The following is a 21196-nucleotide window of genomic DNA, read 5'->3' as shown; positions in this document are numbered from 1 at the left end:
AGCAGCATCTACCTGTCACTCAACGTGACCACGGCACAGTAATGCCTAGCTTTAAGCCGTACAGTTGTCATGACTAGAGAAATAAGCTATAGAGACACAAACATTTTTTGTGCCACATTGTCAACATATGTTATTCTGCTGTAAAGTTAGTTATATTAATATTGGGCCTAATTGGGATTGAGTTACTTTTAGAGACAGCCCCAAGTGGCCACTCCAGGAAGTTATTAGCACTTCCTCATTGGCTGCATTCCTCAGCCCTGGAGGTTGCTGTCTGGGGAAAACAGAATATAACATCTGCTGCATGTATATTTCTCCATTAATAAACCATTGCTTTACTGTTTGAATGAAGTACACAGCAGTATAGATGCTATAAATACTGTCCACTTTTCAATGAATTCCACGACTTTAATCATGTGTGGACTTCCCCCACTTCTCCCCCGACAGCTTAACATGCTCTAAGCGTGTTGCAATCAGCATGTATCACATGCACACTGATTGCATGAAATCGTGACAGACAGGCAATCGCTACTCAGTCATGGCACGTTTTGCGCGGCCCAGTGGGAGTTGGGAATGCGGCTCGTGTGGCGGAGGCACATTAAACGCTCGAGTGTAATTTCGAGGACTGGCTGGTCTTGATGTCTCTTCTCATTATGGCCTTAGTGGTCTACACGGCACCAAGTGCGGCAACCGCTGAAGCAGATCTTCGGGATCTGTCTTGGTGCAATCTGCACATGTTGGATGGTGGAGTGCGGAGATATGTTTATTATGCATTAGTGCCATATACGGCCGTTCATCACAAGAAGCTGATAACCAGAACCACAGACATCCATGACAGAACATTAATGTTCCTCTAACACAGTCGGCCATTACTCTCCTCCTCCGCAGGTCCTACACACGTGTCAAACTCTGCCTCGTTCTTCATCTTTCTCCTCTCCATCCTCCTCTATCTCATGCAGGTGAAAAATGGAAAGTCACTCCATTCGTCCTCTAAGCACATTTAATCCATTCATTTTGACTGCGCTGAACTTTCATGTTACATGCCTGGGTGGGTGCCCTCTTGTCCAAATCAGTTTTAAACATTATTTTAAGATGGATTCATTCTTCATATTTTACTGTTAAGTCAATCACAGTAAAATAAAACTCTGCTGTTTATTTTAGCGCCTTTTAGTTCATTGTTTTGATGTCATTGCTTCAGTTTGCTCAAAACTCCCACCGTAGCAGCTAGCTGTTGTTTAGCACAGAAACACATTTTATTCTACCTGCCCAGCACCGAAAGGCAAATACACAAAGTTTGCATCTTGCTGGTGAACACGGAAGGATGAAGCTAACTTAAAAGCCGGATATTGGTAAAACAGAGCTTAGAAAAAGTGAATACTGAAAAACTTCACTTAGCACAACTGCTAATTAATGCTAATCAGGCTCTTTGTCTGATGGATGTTTTGGCCTTAATAGGAAAGTGTTTGCTAACAGATTTGCTTCCATACAACCACTAAATGAGATGTTAAATTATTAATGTAGCTCTAGTAATATTAAACATCTGGGATTTTAGTCCAAAATGCATATTTATCCTTTTGAGTCAGACTCTTTCATTGTCCACTTCCATAAGGAGATTTTCTTTCCTCCACACATTTAAATCCCTCTCTACATTTATCTCTTTCTTACAGGCAGCATGTCCGTGAAAAGTGCAAAGGGAGGAGCGGAAAGCAGACCGTCCTCGACCAGGTCAGTGACATCCAACTAAAAGTGGTGGAGAAAATTAATAGGGAATGAATACGCTTCTAAAGTCAAATTAAGAATTTAATTAAAATCTTAATCAATGGCTGAGTTTGTGAAAATGTACTTGAGTCAGTCTCAATCACTACGTTGGGCTCCAACATAAACAAGAAACATATCCCCGCTCTTCTTTCTTAAAAAGTGTCAAGTGAGAACTTCTTTAAAGGAGGAAAAAAAAAAAAAGACGATATAGTCTGCCAAGGCATATTTTTCCAAACTTTCCGGGTAATAGAGTCCAAGAAACTTCCAGAAATTCGAACAATTTTCTCCCATTGCTGCTGCTGTCCATCAGCAGTCTGAATCCATCTCAACTTTCTCAACAGGAGAGTCCAACCACGAGACAAAGTTCTACACTGCTGATTTCTATCTGTTATAAGGAAATGTATTCATATTAATCACAAACACTAAGTGCACTTTGAATTGATTAAAGCGTCTTTCTCTTCTAGCTCGTCTCCACGAGGAGGGCGGGGCGCGGCAGCTGGCAGATCGCCTGCTTCTGGGAGATTCAAAAACAAGGCCCTTCAGCTCAGCCTCTCCAAGAAATTCTGGTTATTATCTTTCTCTGTTTCTAATCAACAATGATTAGGATAAGGGGAGTGGGTTGTGTTGATTTGTGCACCCTATTAGTGTTGCAAAATAAGCCCCCCAGAATAACTTGTCCATTTAACAAACCCCTCCTTCCTCCCTTCCTCCCTTCCTTCCTTTTTCCCACTGACTGATGTAACCCCCAAGGTCAGCTGATAGCACTGCTGACGTAGTCCAATCATTTCACTCAAGCTGAGCAATTATTTGGAGGGAGGCTGTATGGAGTAATCATCCAAAAGGCTCTTATGTGTGCTTTTTGTTGAGTAAGTTAGGAGCAGGGGTGGTAGTAAAGTATAGTGCCTGGCTTCCATGATGACAGCTCTCAACATTTGGCACGCAAATGCACACTTCACAGCTCAAAGTCCCCGTCTGCCCAGAGGAAGGGCGCCGAGGCGGAGGCTCGCCGCCAGAGCAAGAGGAGCAGCAACAGCTCAGCAGTGGCCGCCGCCTACATCTCCTACCTTAATAAACTGTTCGGACAGGTCAGTTTAACATTCCTACTCATACTCATACAATGCATGATGGTGGGATATTTTGAGTCCACTATACAGTATGTTCTCACCTTACAGTGAAGTTTCAGTTCAAAGCTCCCAGTCTAATAAAAACCATGCTGAGGAGCAGGTGTCAGGAAACAACGTCTAATTGAACTCAGGTGTGCCAGCTGATTGCGCCAATTAAGCCGATGATGTCACAGGCCCAAACTGCTTGTAAGATCGAAACACGTCAACACCCAATGATCTCAACATCATGTAAATCATGACTGACTCGTCGATCTGTTCCTGAGAGAGTTTCCTCTCCACAAAACTGTCCGCATCAGCTGTTTCAGGAAGTGCCACAGACGGACATACAGGAGTGACAAAGCTCCCCAGCAGTCATTTTGACTCTGTCTCTGGAGCAAAGCGCAGGTCAGGGTGGACAGAGGGGTCAGTGAACATGGCGCACCACTGCTTGTTTTGCATTTCCTACTAAAACATAATCATGATTATCTTGGTCAATAATAAATTGGATTCAATTATTCCGTTATCTTGATTCAAGCTGAACTAAACTCCAAAAAGTGGCTGAGATTGATGATGGATTCTCAAGGATTCACACAGATCATAGACAGGGATATAATTTTAGTGGATGAGAGAGGGATGGCCGGCAGAGAACACTGGCCACAGTAAAGTTAGACAGCATTGCTGTAATTGCTGAAGCTGTAATCGTTTTGCCATCCTGCCATGGCCTCGGACAGTTTCCTTGTTTTCCTGTGCCATCCACTAAATGGACTAAATGGTAAATGGACAGTACTTATATAGCGCTTTTATAGTCTTCTGAGCACTCAAAGCGCTTTTACACTACATGTCACATTCACCCTTTCACACACTCATTCACTAACTGATGGTCAATCTCCAATCAGTGCACAGTCATACCCGATGGCTACGCCTTCAGGAGCAATTTGGGGTTCAGTGTCTTGCCCAAGGACCCTTCGGCATGCGACTGCAGCAGTCAGGGATCAAACCCCCAACCTTCCGATTGAGAGACGACTGACTCTGCCACTGAGCTGCCCAGATGCAATATGTGTTGTAAGTCCGCCATCTGTCTGAATCCCTGTCCATGTGTTTGGGCTTTCGGGAGGGCTGCAAACACACCAGTGTAAACATTAATAACACAAATGCGTATAATATGTAACGTGCCACAACGATCGTTTAACATGAAAAACAGGGCAGAGCCAGTTACGTGATTGGATATTATTAGAGATGAACTGGTCAATATTGGTTTAGCTAAAAATTATGGGTCATTATGAACTTAATTTTGGGCAGGGGTCTCCCTGGGCCATGAGGAAGTTAGAGAGACAGTTGGAAGGGGCTGGCAAAGAGAGGTCAATAAACTCCAGGGTTATAGACCGAGTCACAGCTGAAAGAAATACCATTACATTGACTTTAAGGTTACACAGAATGGAGTTGGAAAATGGATCCATTTGTTCAGCAGACTCTAAGTGGTAACTATCGATTGAAACTCCAAACACTGGTTGTAGCTGTTTGCAGTGAACGATGACTATCCGAAAATGTGCTCACTGTTTGCAAACCGGTTATAGCTGATACAGAATGGGTCAAATGAATGTTAAAATCAATATTGTTACAGACCTCTATTTATCAAGCATTAAACCATCTGATCAGGACAGTAGGCTGTTACCTCATCCTCTAAAGCTAAAAAAATGTTTTATATAAAATCCCTTCACAGATGATATAACGTCTAGACACTGGGCTGGCCTCCGAGAACGCTCTGCTGGCTCCAGTTAAGCGCTGGCTCCGTTTAGAACCGTAAAAATGACAACCGGAAACAAGCCGGCAAATGATCTCGAGCTTGATGCCACCGTCCTCATTTCAGTGTTTTTGTGTTTGTATGATTCGTATTTGGTGTATGCTTCAGCGAAACAAAGGAAGGTGGCGTGTTTCAGTGTTTGAGGTAATGGGAGATAGAGTGAACGACTTGTTGGCTCCATAGTTGTGTCATTGTACGGAGGAAATGGATGTGGACCAGATCCAGGATGTTAATGAGCCCGACTGAAAAAGTCTGAATTGCTAATGCACATTAAAATAATTGGTGGGAAATGGACGGAAATAACAAGGATTTATTCTGTGTTCAGCTAAAATGTAAAAGCTAAAACTCCACATACACAAGGCCACAATTATGAATGTACAAAACAGTCACTGCACCAGAATGATGTCTCCAGATTTGACCATTTATAAAAAATGATAATACTGTGGCATTTTAAACATTCCTCATAATGTTGATAGAAAACAATTAGCAGCCTTTATTTGAATGTATTTAGTGTTAATAATTAACTAGGAACCATCTGTGTTCATCATGGCAGCATCAAAGAAAATGCATACAGTTACCTCAAGAAATAAATGTTCCCTTGGCTACGGTTTACATTAGTGGTGTAGTTTAAATGTAAATTTTACAAGGATTATATGTTCATTTAAATATTTGTTTATCTGCTTTTCTTCAAACGTGCATTGTTTTGAGGACAGAAGAGCTTTTTAAAATTCTTTTTTAGTGTTCTTTTTTTTGGGGCAAAAGCGGCCCTATTGTTTTTGTTCTCATTCTCTGGCTTCTTTTTATTATTTTTCTCCCCTAAAAAGGGTTCAAACAGCAACAAAAAAAAGACCAAAACTCAATGAAATGAGCATGTGGGCTGCAAATTCCAACCTCTACTATGGTACAGAAAATAACACTCATTGACCCCAAAGTGGCGCTAAGATAATAAAGATGACGTTTTTGCCATTATCTCAAAAACAGCAAAATTGTGTTACCATTTAATCTCTTGCATAATCTGCATCTTTGCTCCAAAAGGCCTCTGCTCTAAAAATGTGATATTTTGTGACTTTTTCTCAATTTTCACAAAATCCAATTGTTGCAAACTTTTGAGAAAACCGTCCCAAAACTTTGTGAGGATCATCAGCTGTGTTTCTGATGTAAATCAGCACCCATATCATTGCACCCATGTGGTGGAGTGTTAAAGTGCACATTAAGTTGAAGGTGCCTATTATACACTTGACCCTATGGTGGCCCTATTAGGCTAACGATAATCCACAATTGGCCCAACAAAATCACATAAAACACCTCTTGATAGTCAAAATGAAGGGAGTTATTATCATCAGCAAAGGACACAATTAACATTGCCTCTGTCTTCAGATGTCATGACACAGATCTTTAAGCATCTAAGACCAGGTGCACCTCGTTGAGCAATCAGCTGGGAAAAGCTCGGAAGACACAACAGCAAGGGAACGAGGACAAACAGTACACATGCAGCTGTAACACTGTGGTGACCCAGAAATAAACTCATATTTTTCTCTGCAAACACAAAGATTGATGACCACAAGGCATCATTTTGAAGAATATGAATAAATACAGTCAAATAATTAAGAAACCACCATCCAAATGCTCCCAACCTGCTCGGACCCTGCTAATATGCCACGTGCAGCTTTAATCTTTATTGTTATTACATTGGATGAAAGATCCTTTTAATCACTGAAGCGATACGGGACCCACGTAAGACCTAATTACAAAGCAGAGCCAGAGGCTTTTGCCATAAATGCCTTCATTACAGGAGAGGGACTCACTGTAAAAGATAAGAGTGAAATCTACACCAGGGGGAGTTGTGTGTCTATGAACGCCTTAATGACGTTTAATAACTACAGTTTTTAATAACTAATGGGACCGTTTCATTGTTTTAAAGCAGTGTATGGGAAGTGAAAACCACTTCCCTGTGACCTTGGGCTACCGTGGACTCCGCTTCCACATGCTTCCCTGAGTTACTACCACACCTGCCATGACCGATCTGCCTTGTTTTACTGTGACAGTCGCTGGTTTGAATTTACTAGTATCAAGGTGGAGACGCTTGCATCGTATGCACAGGATGGACGACACACTGTTTTGGTTTCTGCCCTGACACTGAGGCGGGGAGACCATCCATCCTGCAGCGGTCCTAATCCCTGCCTCGACACAAGTATTAATAACCCCCTCAGCAAGGTTCACTGTCAGCCCTCATTAGATCCAACTGAAGACGGGGCCGGGAGAGACAAACAGCCGCAGAAAAACAATTGATGCATTTACATGTTAGAGTGGAGGATGGAAAGCCAAATGGACTGGACTCAATCGATGAGCAATATACATACTGTAACAGTATATCTTACGGTCTTTTCTTTTATGTGTTTGTGATGAGTGTCCCTCTCATATATGTTCATGCGTCATGCTTACAAAGCAGCAGGCTGCTCAGTGGGCCATGTGAAGGCAGACAGAATGAAATTAACTGTTAATGGGCTCGTTCTGACGGATGAATTGAGAGTCTGCATGGTATGCTGTCTAATCCTTTCTGGATGAAAAAAAAAAATCCAATTAATGTGTTGACCTTGCTATCTAAATATGCCCTTGCAGGCTGGAGGATCCTGTGCAGGGTAAACAACCGCTTGTGGACTCTTAGAAACACAGCTTTTTTGTCACGCTGCAGCATCACAAACAGCGCATTAAAACTTAACAGGTTTATATAAATCACAAGTGTTTCAGCAGCGCACGTATAGCGAGAGAACTCTTGATGCAATAGCGTTCTGGCATTGAATCTGTGTTGCCACTCTGTTGGCAGATATCATACAGTGAATAATCATTTGAACGGCTGCCACGTGGAGCAGCTTCCTAATAAACCACGGGGGCTGCTCCTTTTTCCTCAAGCTATTGTGCACTTGAGCAGGATGACCTTGTATGATTTATGTATTAACCACCCTCGGTGCCAACATGTATTAAGAGGAAAATTTTGCACCTCTCTTTGCATTTCAGTGCCGACTGATGATCTGATTTCCTTTTAGTTGTTCCAGAGCTAAAAGACAAACTGACGGTCTAATTAAAGTAGTGATAAAGTAATGAGAAGAGACGCACGATGAAAAACAAAACACAAAAAAGCCAAAAGCATAAAAGTATGTTAAAAATTAGCATCCTCGACGCAGCGGTCGCAGGTCCAACTCCCGGCCTCGGCCCTTTGCTGCATGTCATCCCCTACTCTCTTCTCCCCGTATCTCCTGTCTCTCTTCAGCTGTCCTATAAATAAAGGCAAAAAAGCTTGTTTTTGCAAACTATTTTAACAATCATTGTTGTCCATCTCCTCCATTTGACACTTGAACTCTGCAACATATTTTCAGTGTTTTCCCATGTAACATCAAAATGTAACAGCTATCGCATTCAGCCAAATGTGATGAGGCAAATAGACGTACATCAGGATACGAGTCGAGCATAATAAAAAAAAATTCAAAGCAAAATGCTGCTTGTACACATGGATAGACATAATTTGTTTGTTCCACCTCTGGTCGTGTGTCTTTATCTCAGTAATTGAACCTGGGTATTTTTCATCACTGCGTGAATGTGAAGAAAAACAAGCCGGCAGCAAACTTGTGCACACTTCCGTTCCTCGCAGTAATCAGAGCTTTTGTAAGCTTGTGTGTCAGTCTTGTGTCTTTGAACTTATAGATTCCCCCAGGCTTTGTGCCAAGCGATATCTCCATATGTCAGGCTTAGTTGCTCTATACGAAGATGACTGAGTTTGCATGTTTCCTGTGTCCCCCGAGGACGTGATGATGTTTCTGTGGAAGAGTTGCACACTGTTAGAGAAACCCGGGAGAGAAGACGCAGTTAGCACCGGCTCCATTTTTCAAAAGGCATTTTGCTTAAGACGCGTTATCTTACTGCTTTTTCATGTTCTTTTACTATCTATTCTTTACATATGTAAATTCAGTTTAATGCATGTTTTCAAATATGCTAATTAGTGCATTGTTTCCTGGACCGATGCACATGCTCCATGTAAAATATGAGCTGAACTGTAAGTGGAATAAAGGCCTGAGGATATGCATTACAGATGAAAGTGTTAAAAATGCACATATGTCAAAATTGTAAGCCTGCAACCACTAGACTATGTGAACATTCATTTATAAGCTCTTTGCTCACCTAAATTTCTCTTAGCTCAATTATGTCTCATCACTGTCAACGCAGAGATTCCTAACTAGCTCCCATCTTTGCCTCAGCTTCCCTGAAAACACTTGAAAAGAGGAGAGAAAGAGGGAGGGCGAGAGAGGAGTGATCACTCTGAGCAAATGTCAAAACAAGGCAGAGAATACTGAGTGTTTCCCACACAAGGCTGTATGCAAATAAACTGTGTGTCTTAGCAGGAACATGTGTGTGTACTTGTGTCTTAGTTTACACGCATCTGTGTTTCTTTGTAACAGTGCATGGTTTGTGCATCTCACTGTCACACGGTGGTGTGTGGGTGTACGCACGCAGACTGAGCTTGTGCCGCGTCTCCCTCGGGATGCTGCAGATGTAGAGCGTGTGTGTGTGTGCGTGTGTGTGTGTACTAAGGAGTGTGTGCTGTCATTTTGCAAATTAGAAAAAACATGTCGCTGGGTGAAATCCCATTAGGGTTCACTGTCAGCATGCAGCAGTGTTGACATGATATGCATGTTATTCTAATTTGGTAGTCAGAAAACAGATAATCACAGGGGTATTTCTCAGGAGAATTCGCTGTTTTAAAGCCGAACTGATTCTACATCCCGTCCTCTGATGCCGTCTAATTGTTTCTACTTTTCCTTTTGTTTTTTTCCCTCTGCTCTACAGGAGCGAGATCTGATGCCAGGGGAGTTAGATGGTAAGTCGTTTTTTTTTTAATTACGATGCATAAAAAAGACGTGATAAATTACCGGTCGATTGCACAGCTTCATCAATCGCATTGATATTTTCTCTAATTAATCTTCTTCTCTTCATGATTCATGCCAGAGATTGACGGTTTCTCGCACTGCCTTGAAATGTTGCCTGCCAAAGACTCGGAGCTATAAAATCAATTTAACTCCATAAACTTTGTGTTCTTAGGAGCTGGCTTTGGTTCTTTCTGCTGGATTAAACAAACTTTGTTCAAAGTGTAACTATAAGTATCCGTGCACACTGTGTGTGCGTGTGTTTGACTCTCGGGGAAAAATATTGTACCCTACTTAACGGTTTGCTGCGATTGCTGTAATTTGTTTGTGTGCCTGTCAGAGCTGCAGGAGGCCTTTAAGGAATTTGACTATGACGCGGATGGTTTCATCCATTACAAAGACATCGCAGACTGCATGAGGACCATGGGCTACATGCCTACAGAGATGGAGCTCATCGAGATCATCCAGCAAATCAAGATGAAATGTGCGTATTTATCCATCTGGTTATGTGTTATGTGCGTGTGAGTGGTCTTTCCCCCTGTGGTTAAAGCATGTGTGCATGATTGATGGGACTTTCTGGAGTGAGGTGTGAATGCTTGAGTAATAGGTCTGTGTGGTTTGCACAAACATGTGCACCCGTGTACGTGCACAACTCCATGTGAAACTGATGTTTGCCTTTGGAGTTGGGGACATTCGAGGCATTTAAGCAGACTGATTAATGGCTCTCGCGCTGCAGGTGCAGGGGTGTATGAGTGTGAGTCTGCATCAGGAAGTGTGTGTTTAGTTGAGATCCAACTTTCCTCCCTCTACTCTTAATGAGGAGGTGTTTGTCTTTGCTGTCTTCTCTCTGAATGATCACGCATAGATCCGTGTGTGGCCAGTGTTTAAAGTGTAAGGTGAATCATCATTGCATTGATTTTTGGATCACTGCCATATGGCTGGAGAAGCAGTTCCTGTAAAACCGACAGAGTGTCTGAGCAAGGCCAGAAAGTCTGAACAAAATTTTAAGTGTTTGCCAAAACGTCCCATAAAACCACCCAAGGCCACACAGGACTTAGACACCCGGTGCACGCTAAAGATGTGATGTTTTATAACATCCTAATTGAGACATCAGGTTTGCAGCAATCCAGCTGCATCCATAAACAGAAATAATGCCATATATTCATACAGCTGCCAAATGAAAACTTGGTTTAATAATGAATAATAAATTGCAAGTAGCTAATGGTGGCTGATGTCACCAAATCTGGATATTGCACTCCACAACATAAGAGCCACACACTTTGAATAGCGGCATCATTAGCTTCACTGGTAAAGTCTCCACAAACATGAACAAACGTCTTGTTCTGCATCATAGCTAGTTAACAAGCGACCAAACTAGAGCAAAGTGCCCCGCTGTGCTTACATCAGTGTGCAAGCTAGAAGGCTAATTAGCTTCTCAGCTGCAGGACAAAAAACACACCTGAAAATGTTAGTTTGGTCCTTTTAGCTGCGTGCATGGTCCTAAACCTTTCAACAACTTTTTGCCCCTGACTTGAAAGTTACAGCGAAACTCTGCCGGTGTTGAGACTTGGAGCTCAACTCATTATCAGCTGTCAATCAAACACAGACACGCCCCTCCAGTCCAATAGAAAGGTAGCTTTTCTGACATCACCAAAAAGGTATTTCTTGTACCATTCATTAAAAATTCTAATTTATTTTGACTGTGAAAATGATTACTAACTGTATTTTAAGCTGGGCTTTGAGGTGCTTTATAAAGCGTATAAACGTTTCACCAAAAATAATTTCTTACTAATGTGTAAGTTTTAAACCTTGCTGACAGTTTAAGTTTTATTTACTGTGTGGATTAATGGGGACATTGTTTTTAGAAAGGGAGGTTGCTGCGGAACATCTTGTTATTTTTTCATGTTGCAAGCATCAAATCAAAAGTGGTGTCAGGGGATTGTCATTAGGAGAATTATGGGGGAGTCTTGATAAATTATCTTCCCACAGAAAAACTAGATATAATTATCCCAAAATGAATAATTGAAATGCACATTATAAATGTACAACACAAGTACAAATAGTACCGTACCACTGAACAAAAAGTACATTAAAAATTATACGACCACAATCACCAACAATCACGAGCCAAATCATAGTCACCGGAAGACAGTGCTACAGTCTACACGAGAGTTACACTTTCTGGTAAAGGAGATTAATATATATTACTAATGCTGCGTTCCAGACAACTGGATTTCTGAACGCAGCTTTTTTCAGCAAAAAATGTGTTATGGAACGCCTTCACCATTGGAAGTCGGAAATTTCTAATGGGAAGAGAACTTCCCAGTTGTCATGAACGCAGCATACGTAATCAACACAACTGCTGCTAGCTCGCGGCTGTGTGCCAACGGTAGCTAAAGTTAGCCCGTTACATAACACATAACAGAAGTACCTGCAGGACGCTAACTTGCCTTACAGTAATAATGAAGCTTCCTCAGACAGTCGTCATCTTCACCGCCCTCCCTCTCGTTCTTATTATCCTCCATTTAGGCATAACGACGTCCACCACCACGTTAGCATCACCGTTGATGGATATAGCCGTTTACCTTTACCTCGTTTCTTATCGTTAACAAAAGCTACGTCCATAATCCGCTGATGAACAAGAACAACTAAAAAAGTTTTAGAGTCACTTCTGCTTATGTGTTCCACAACATTCAATCACAGTTGAGAGGAAACTAATCCATCAATCAAGTAACACAAGCAGCAAAGTTCAACGGTAACGGTACGGCCCACTCGCGTTACTGTGACGTCATAACGTAACCAAATAATATGAGATATATATATATTTTTTTTCATAGATATAAATATAAACCATATTTATGTCCTCAAATGTTATATATTACGGATTTTAATACAATTACTATGTTATTATTTCAATAAATAGAATTAGTAATTATTTTACTTCCCTTGCTGATGTGGCAAAATTTTAGACGCAGAAAAGTTTTTTGGTTTTTTTTAATACTTAGTCTTCTATGTACCTGCTTTGAAAAAAAAAGCATCATTCAGGTTCAGTTGTCACACAACTAACAGCGCTGTGCTCCTTGTACAATAATACTAATAAACAGCAAAATATTGGACTTTGAGTCCACTGTGTACTAGTTTGGCCTCAAAACAATTACATTACGTTTGATACAGTGCGTCAGTGTTTCTCAGCTGTGATCCTCGGGGACCAGAGTGCAGCTGCCTTCTGTCCTACCTGCTAGTTAATTAGATTCACCTGGAGTCCCAGGTGTACGTAACGTCCTGATGAGATGGTGAGCATCCTGAAAACCAGGACTGAGAGAGAGAGACAGTGCTGCATTAAAGCTCACATAAACATCCCATGCATGTTACAATCTGATGTCCACCATTACAAAAAGACAAGTATTATTTATGCTACGGATCCTTACTTAAAATTCTTGTCAAGATTTCCAAAAATAAATGAGTTTTAAATAACATTGCAACTTTACCACATGATATATTGTACATGTAGCAGCCATGAATATGGTGTCTCGGATTTGAATTGAGAATGTATCACTAGAGCAATATAGAACTTGTAAAACCAGATACACAATATACGATGCCTCAAATTGTGATGAAGAAGACTTTTTAATCTCTACCTTGAAGGGAAACTGTAAGAGAACTATTGCAAACATTAGGGATTCGGTAGTGGATATACCATTTCATATTTCACTCTGTGTTTCACACTATATAATATGAATTATTCATCTCTTCATTGATGTTTTAATTTGACCCGTAAGGTAGAAAAGGCTTCAGACATTCCAAGCTTAATCTCTATATAATCCCTACAGAGCCATTAATACCATGAAATTCACTCTTTTTTATATGACTAGCATTGCACTATCAATTAAAAAATAATAATAATCTCCTCAGACTTTGGGGAGAGTTTTTCTACTTCATGATTATAGACTGACCCACTTAAAGCACAGAAATTATTCAAGGCAATGACAGGAATCCCCCACAGACTACTGCTCCACAAGGGTACAACCAGTCAGACAAAAAATATTCTGTACCTTGAGGGAAGTATGAAAGTTGTCAAAAGTGATAAAATGGATGGTCTTTTATTTCAGAATCCTGCAGCTGCTGTTGCAACTACAACATGACAGTCTGAACAGTAGTTTCACTAACATTAAACAGGACTTCTATTCAAGAATTCGCCATAGCTTGATTTTCATCCTCCGTGCTGAGACTCTGAGCACTGATTCGATTATTTGAACCATAAAATGACCACATGGCTTTATTGGCGTCCTCTTTCATATCCACCAAGGCCAAGATAATGAAAACAGGCCGAGCGTATTGGTCTACACGATCAAATAAGCCTGTCTTTTGTCCAGCTAATAACATGGGCCCTCCCATTGTAGCTGCCTGTTTTGATAATTACCATGGGGATCAAACAAAACAAAGCTGGTTCTGATGGGTTTCAGGAAGCATTACTAGCACATATCTGTTCACATTGTTACAGTCGCAGTGCCCTGAGGACATTCGAGAAACTTCTCATGCTTGGTATTAAGTCAGAAAGGCTCTATGCATTACTACAACTCAAGTGCTGCATTTAAGTCCCATCTTAAGGGAAAGAACTATTATTCTCTGCTGAATACATCTATAAGGTAGTGAAGGTACTCCTGTACACTGCAAATTATAGTAATTGACAATGTATTTATACATTTCAATGATAAGCCCAGAAAATATAGGCTTATACACTGAACCAACTGTAAGTGAAACATTGCTTTAAACCTTACAGCTGTCAACGGGTCAGAGGGTTCACTGCCTCCTAAAGGCAAGGGGTCTGCTCCAGACAATCTGTTTTTACAACATTTCATCTGACCACACTGGAAGGCAAAAGTTATTACAGCTCTCCAAATGGGCACAGTCACAGTTAGGGTGAAAATCCAGCCATTATGGAGAAGAGCTAGATATTAAACTGGATTAAGTATGCAGGTAACAGCACGCATTTTCAGGACTTTTTTGTTGTTGTTGCAAAAAGTGTTCCACTTGCGTGTTTCAGTTGTTTGTACACACAAAATGAGAGAAAGAGTTGTGTGAAGACTGTACAAAGTGAGTTTTCCTCCAGGCCAAAAGCTGCATAAAGTGGGACAGTTGGACTGTCACGTTTAAATTTTTAACCACCTAACAAGCATTTATAATGTAGCACATTAATGCCCTTACATGACCTACCTAAAGTATGGAATAGTCCTACTATAGTACTGGTTACAGGTTTTTTTAATGTGTATCTAAAAAAGGTCGATTAGCACATACATTTACATTTTGTGCCTAATACTTAATTACATGTGCTTAGGCTTTATTTAATCGTGTTGCTACTAGGACTAAAAACTTTTCTAATCAGTATTTTTCTATCAACAATGGATCAAATCACTGCATGTAGCCTCATTATTTGGTTTTTATACAACAGTTAGTTGCGACAAAGTAATCTGATTGGACAAGAGGCATTCCATGAGTGCTGATACAGAGAACAGCCTCACTGGGACTTTTCACTCTGTGTATCACTCCGCCTCAGCCAGGTGTTCTGAATACTGTTAATTAACACTACAGCAGACCGTGTGTGTTGACATTAATCAAGCTGGTACCTCTGAATCACACAGCAGACTCTTATTTCACTGGTTGATTGATACATTTAAACATATAGATTAGAGAAGTTAAAATTACTCTTTACTACTATTTGCCGTGTGTATAACTGTTGTTATACATTAATTAATATGTGTTTAATAGACGCACCATGGCATGCATATAAGCTACTACTTGGTAATCAACCTGTGCATGTGTGTCTGTGTTTACGTGCGTGTGTGCAGGGGGCGGCCATGTAGACTTTGATGATTTTTGCCAGTTAATGGGGCCGAGGATGCTGGCAGAGACGGCTCACATGGTGGGGCTGAAGGAGCTCCGCTGTGCCTTCAAACAGGTAAGAGGTCCCCAGCTACAAACTCTTTAAGAAGTGTGACTTCAAGCAATCGAAAGGGGCCTCGTACTATGACAGTACTTTGAAGTGTGCAACAGGACCTCTCCCCGGAGAGTGCAGAGAGTGTATGGCTCTTACTTGTAAACAAGTCTGAGGAAATAGAGAGTGGGGGGGAAGATGCCGGCTGAGAATGTAGAGTTTAGAGAGGGAATAATATATGTTGATGGGGATTTTATGGAGCTTGCTTTGCAAATGAGCATTCTATATTTGTCTCACCGTTTAATTTGAGCAAATTAAGAAGTCTATGTATTTATTTGTTGAGCCTCATCAGTCTCATACAAGTCTGGGGGAATTATCCAGATATTGAATTGCTCTCTTTGATGTCGATACAGTGTCCGGTACACAAGTTCTGAATTGATGGTCCCCCAGAGCCAGGCCTCGGTGTGACGTATTCTCCGAGCAGGCAAAACAAATGAGCTCATCGTGTTATTTATAAGCACAGCTTCACACACCTGGGTTCATCTATTTAACACATTACAGCATGATAGGTTTCTAATGGTAACTGCCAAACAGACAACACTGGTAATCAGCTCTTAATGACTATAGCTGAAACATCAGAGCACAATATGCTACTGAGATTAAGTTATCTTTATTAGAAACACAGCCACATGCACTCCAATGAAGAGGGGCAAATTGGACTAAGTTATTAAAGTCGTTCAAATGATGGTTGATCAACATTTAAATTCTGTGTTTTTAAATGGAGACATCCCACTGTGCACACGTATTCACCTCAAAATGCACTGTAAGGAGCTATGAAGTTAATTGTGTTGATTCATTTACACACCCATAACTGGTATTAAACCGTGTTGAGCTTGAGCCAAAATTTCTATCTCAAGCAACCTCTTCCTGAACCAGCGGCACGACATCCTAGATTTTTTTTTTTAAGACAGCAAAAGCATACTTCCTCTGCATTAAGGTTTTTAAAGTGCGTGCGTCTGTTCATATACACTGCCCAAAAAAATAAAGGGAACACATAACCATTACAACTCCAAGTCAATCACACTTCTGGGATATCAACCTGTTAGGAAGCAACACTGATTGTGAATTAGCCAGATTGGCATTTGCCAGAGAACACCAGGATTGGCAGATTTGCCATTGCCGCCCCGTGTTCTTCACGGATGAGAGCAGGTTCACACTGAGAACATGTGACAGAGTCTGGAGACGCTGTGGAGAACGTTCTGCTGCCTGCAACATCCTCCAGCATGACCGGTTTGGCGGTGGGTCAGTGATGGTCTGGGGAGGCTATCCTTGGAGGGCCGCGCAGACCTCCATGTGCTAGCCAGACCCTGACTGCCATTAGGTACCGGGATGAGATCCTCAGACCCATTGTCAGACCATTTGCTGGTGCAGTGGGCCCTGGGTTCCTTCTGATGCATGACAATGCTCGGCCTCATGTGGCTGGAGTGTGTCAGCAGTTCCTGCATGACGAGGGCATTGATGCTATGGACTGGCCTGCCTGTTCCCCAGACCTGAATCCAATCGAGCACCTCTGGGACATCATGTTTCGTTCCACCCACCGACGCCACGTCACACCACAGACTGTCCAGGAGTTGACTGATGCCCTGATCCAGAGCTGGGGGGGGGGATCCCTCAGGAGAACATCTGTCGTCTCATCAGGAGCATGCCGAGACGTTGTAGGGTTTAAGTGTTCCCTTTATTTTTTTGAGCAGTGTATAAGACATACTAAGTGTCATCTATTTAAAGACTGCAAGGTTACATGGTCATCTGCCATGAATCTGGAGTTTATTTATGCGTCATTGTCTGGTCTGGAGTTATGCTGTCGGAGGCCAGAAATTCACATTTTCTGACGTGAGAGTGACTTCTGTGAGAATAATAGATGAGACTTCTGGACAGAAACTTCTGTAACTTCAGAGCTTAGTCAACCCTCTGAACAAATAAAAATACATTTTCAACTCGGCCTCACATTCACTTCTTTAGTCTTTCTCACTTCACTTCTAACGCCTCATGAGTCAGCAGTGCCCCATCTGCCCTCTCAAGCTGTTTTTCTTCTGACTTCTCGCGACCTCATGCAGCCATGTTGTAACTATATGCTGTAAAGCTGAATTTTGACTGCTGCGTTTAATCCATTTTTTGCATGGCATGATATCTCAGCAGCTTTCGCTGTTAAAACCTCTCTCCCAGAATTTCTGTCTCCTCTGCTCCTCGTTACATCATCCTGTATTTCATCTCTCCTCATTACCCTCCTCATTAGCCCAGAAACATGAAATGTTCCTTCTCTGTTGTACTCTATGTTTATGCCCCCCCCCTCCTTTCTCTCCACTAACCGTGCACGTTTAAGTTCGACTGTGATGGCGATGGAAAGATCACGTTGGATGAGCTGAAAGAGGGCATGAAGACCCTCCTGGGGGAGAAGCTGAAGAAAGGTGAGCTGGAGGAGATCCTCTCCGACATTGACCTCAACAAAGATGGCAACATCGACTTTGACGGTGAGCGGCTGGGGTCTTTGGGGGATAAATGTGTAGAAGGGGGAGTGGATACCCTCCAGGCAAGGTGTGAGAGGGCATGAAAACGATTAGTAAGAAAACAACAATGGGAAGGGGGAGTGCTTGGACTTCTGCAGTTAAAAAAACTATATTTAAATAACTCAACTAGACAAATGCTTTTTATGTTATAAGGAGAAAATTAAACAGCTGGTTAGGATTATACATCAGTTTTAAGATGATCGGCACTGAATAAAAAGAGGTAACCAGCAAGTAGCTTATTGTGAGTCAGTTGCACTTGACTGTGTGATTTAGCAAGACAGAAAAGAAGTCAAAAAGTAAATGATAATGGTTGACATACATAGTTATGTAATATATAGTGATATGATACGATATGAGATGCGGTACGGTACATTACTCCTTATGATCCCGAGGGAAATTTGTCTGGACTCCAATTATAATAGATAAGCAATAGATAGAAAAAATGACCTATAATAATAAAGTACGATACGATACGATACACCATACATGATACATGTTACGATATGAGATACGGTACGGTCGGTACGGTACGGTATACGTGATACTATACGTGATACTATACATGATATGATACGTGATATGATACGTGATACGATACCATACGGTACGGTACATTACTACTTATTGTCCCTAGGGAAATTAGTCTTGGACTCCAATTATAATAGATAAGCTATAGATAGAAAAAGTGACCTATAAGTAATAATTTCAACAGTAAGTAAACATTTAAGAAATAGGTGTACACCGTTGGACGATACGATACGATGGACGATTGATGGGAAATCAGTTTATAATAGCCAGTACTGTAAATGCTTTTCATTAAAAGTAATGGTAATGCAGTAGTTCCAGTACAGTGGCTACAGAACATTCAGTTTCTTTTCCTTTTATAAGAGCACATTTGTAAAGTGACAGATGTGGTGTAAGCGAAGGGTTACTTTAACCTCACGCAGGTTAAGGTTTGACAGCGAGAAGGGAGGAGCGGACGGGAGAGGACAAAGCAGAGGTGTGAGTGAATCCAGATTGAATGGGGTGAGGATAAAGGGGACAGGAGGAGAAAATGAGTAAGAAACCAGGGGGGAAAAGGGGTGAAATGGGAACGGAGGGATGGTTAAGTCAAGGTGGGTTGGTTGGAAGGGCCAATCCAATCTAATCAGCAGTGCATTAAGCCAATCAATACACATGCCTGGACACCTGTCACATGTCACACACAGAACACACACACTGGTGGACAGCTCAAGGACTTCTGCAGAAATGCCATTAACACGTGTTACCTCGCAGGCCATACAATGGGGACCATATAAACACACACACACTCGTCGACATGCAGGCACAATCAACCCCACATGCATGTGAGTGTGATTATAGGCTGCAGCGCATAAAGGGCTTAGAGGTGTGATCCTGTTTGTCTTGTCTCAGAGTCCCAATCAATTATAATTATTGGGAACATATGAATAGGCGTGTCAGTCTTAGAGCGGATCAATAAGCAGGTGCTCCTTGTTATCATCAATTAGCCCCCAGGGCAGCTTTTGAGTGTATCTGTCCAGTTAAACAGCATGGACAAAAAACCGGCACCCACCGCTGCAGAGAGAGGATCATTGTGAATCTCCATGTGACAGGTCAATCTCAGGTGTTAGGACGACTCAGACTGAGCCGCTGTTCCGCTCGCTTTACTTCTTTTTATAGAAAATGGTTAAAGGAGTACCTCAGGAGATAATGTTAGTGGGTTAATCTGGAATTAAGCTTTAGTACTCAGTCAATCAATAGATTTTCACCTACAATCAGAAGGCTTTGAAAGCAAAGCGCTTCAGGAAGTCAATGGAAGACATGATTGATCAGTGATTGAACCTGCCATGAGCTATCACGCGCCGGGTTTAACACACAACAAACGTCGAACGCCGCCTTGATTGACAAGTGAATCCAGAATAATGGATACAGCGAGCTGAAACAAGCGATAATCACGCTGATGAGCTTGGAAACTTCGGCAGATTGGAGTTGTTTTTGAATCCCCGACTGGGTTTGATATCTGTCCAAAAAATCAGTCACTCTTTCCTCAGAAAAAATGGAACCTGTCATATCTAAATTACAACTAAATTGCTTCGATATCCATTTTTTCTTTCGACATGTCACCTCAATAACCCTGCAATTTTTCATTAACTTGGTAATAATGGAAATATTTAGTCATTACATCACCAACTATGAGCTGTGTTAGTTTCCAGTATGTTGGCTGACATTGATGTGGCTTTATATCCTATGCTTTCCTTTTATGATATTAGAGCATCATTAGTTCTTATCGGAGCATCTGCTGCTGTCTCTGTCTCCCTCTGCAGAGTTTGTTATGATGCTTTCTGCAAGATGACCTCTGATGGAAGAAGATTGGGCACACAACACGGCTCAGGAACGCTGTATTCTCACACTGCTTCGTGTATTTTCAGACGTCTGAATGTAAAAACATAATAGAGTCGAAGAGATGTGCTTATATTTTCATAATAAAAGTTAAGATGGGTTGAGGGTAAGTGCGGAGGGTAAAGGGTGAGTTATGAAACAGTAAATTGTGTCTAACAATAATGCATCACTGTCGCCCCCTTGTGGTAGAAAAGTGTACAGCCGCCTCAGTTTTTAAACATGAAGATTCACTTTCTTTAAGGGTTAAGAGAGGTTTATCTGGGACTGTAAACCCAAACACATCTTACTTATGAAGGGTTTAAAGGCTCTGAAAAGTTGTTTCCTTTTGCTTTAATAAGCACACCTCTCTGTCAAAGTTGCAGCAGTTGCAGTTATTGTGTATGAGCCCCCCTGACTGATGTGAAGTGGGCCGGGCTTTCTTGGAACACAGGTTATGTCACCAACTGTCATGCACCAATCATAATTCAAGGACATTTAAAAGCACATAATACACACATGCAGGCATACAACCAAACCCACAGAGTCAGAGTAAGTGTTAGAACTTGTAATGAATAATAAAGATGATGCTTTTCACACTGATGTGGCTCATTTTGGCATTTATATTTAATGCTGTGTTGTTGCTACACCTGACAAACTCTCTATTCTCATGTAGTGCTAGCAGTGCACAACAATAGCAATAGTAGCAGCAGACACTACAAGTCCTTGACCTTAGAGAGGTAGACAAG

At 41.5% G+C, this 21196-nt stretch overlaps 1 protein-coding gene across 1 annotated transcript; it reads left to right on the top strand.

The window, feature by feature from the left end:
• Positions 1-1669: 1669 nt before the first annotated feature.
• Positions 1670-20424, top strand: cabp4 (calcium binding protein 4). The gene is made up of 8 exons (XM_069666426.1): positions 1670-1722; positions 2220-2321; positions 2714-2840; positions 9499-9529; positions 9916-10059; positions 15422-15531; positions 17888-18035; positions 20396-20424. The coding sequence occupies exons 1-8, from the start codon at positions 1670-1672 to the stop codon at positions 20422-20424; spliced, it is 744 nt and encodes a 247-aa protein (XP_069522527.1).
• The last annotated feature ends 772 nt before the right edge of the window (positions 20425-21196 follow it).

This window comes from Semicossyphus pulcher, unplaced genomic scaffold (genome assembly GCF_022749685.1).
Source record: "Semicossyphus pulcher isolate SPU_LCO1_2020_fin unplaced genomic scaffold, fSemPul1.0.p SCAF_17, whole genome shotgun sequence".
NCBI classification, from domain to species: domain Eukaryota; kingdom Metazoa; phylum Chordata; class Actinopteri; order Labriformes; family Labridae; genus Semicossyphus; species Semicossyphus pulcher.
Note: the sequence above shows the minus strand (reverse complement) of the source record. Positions and strands in the feature narration are given on the sequence as shown.

Coding starts and splice junctions, on each gene's coding strand:
- cabp4 (XM_069666426.1), top strand. CDS start 1,670: ATGTCCGTGAAAAGTGCAAAGGGAGGAGCGGAAAGCAGACCGTCCTCG. Junction 2,322..2,713: donor AGCCTCTCCAAGAAATTCTG/GTTATTATCTTT, acceptor CACACTTCACAG/CTCAAAGTCCCCGTCTGCCC. Junction 9,530..9,915: donor GATGCCAGGGGAGTTAGATG/GTAAGTCGTTTT, acceptor TGTGCCTGTCAG/AGCTGCAGGAGGCCTTTAAG.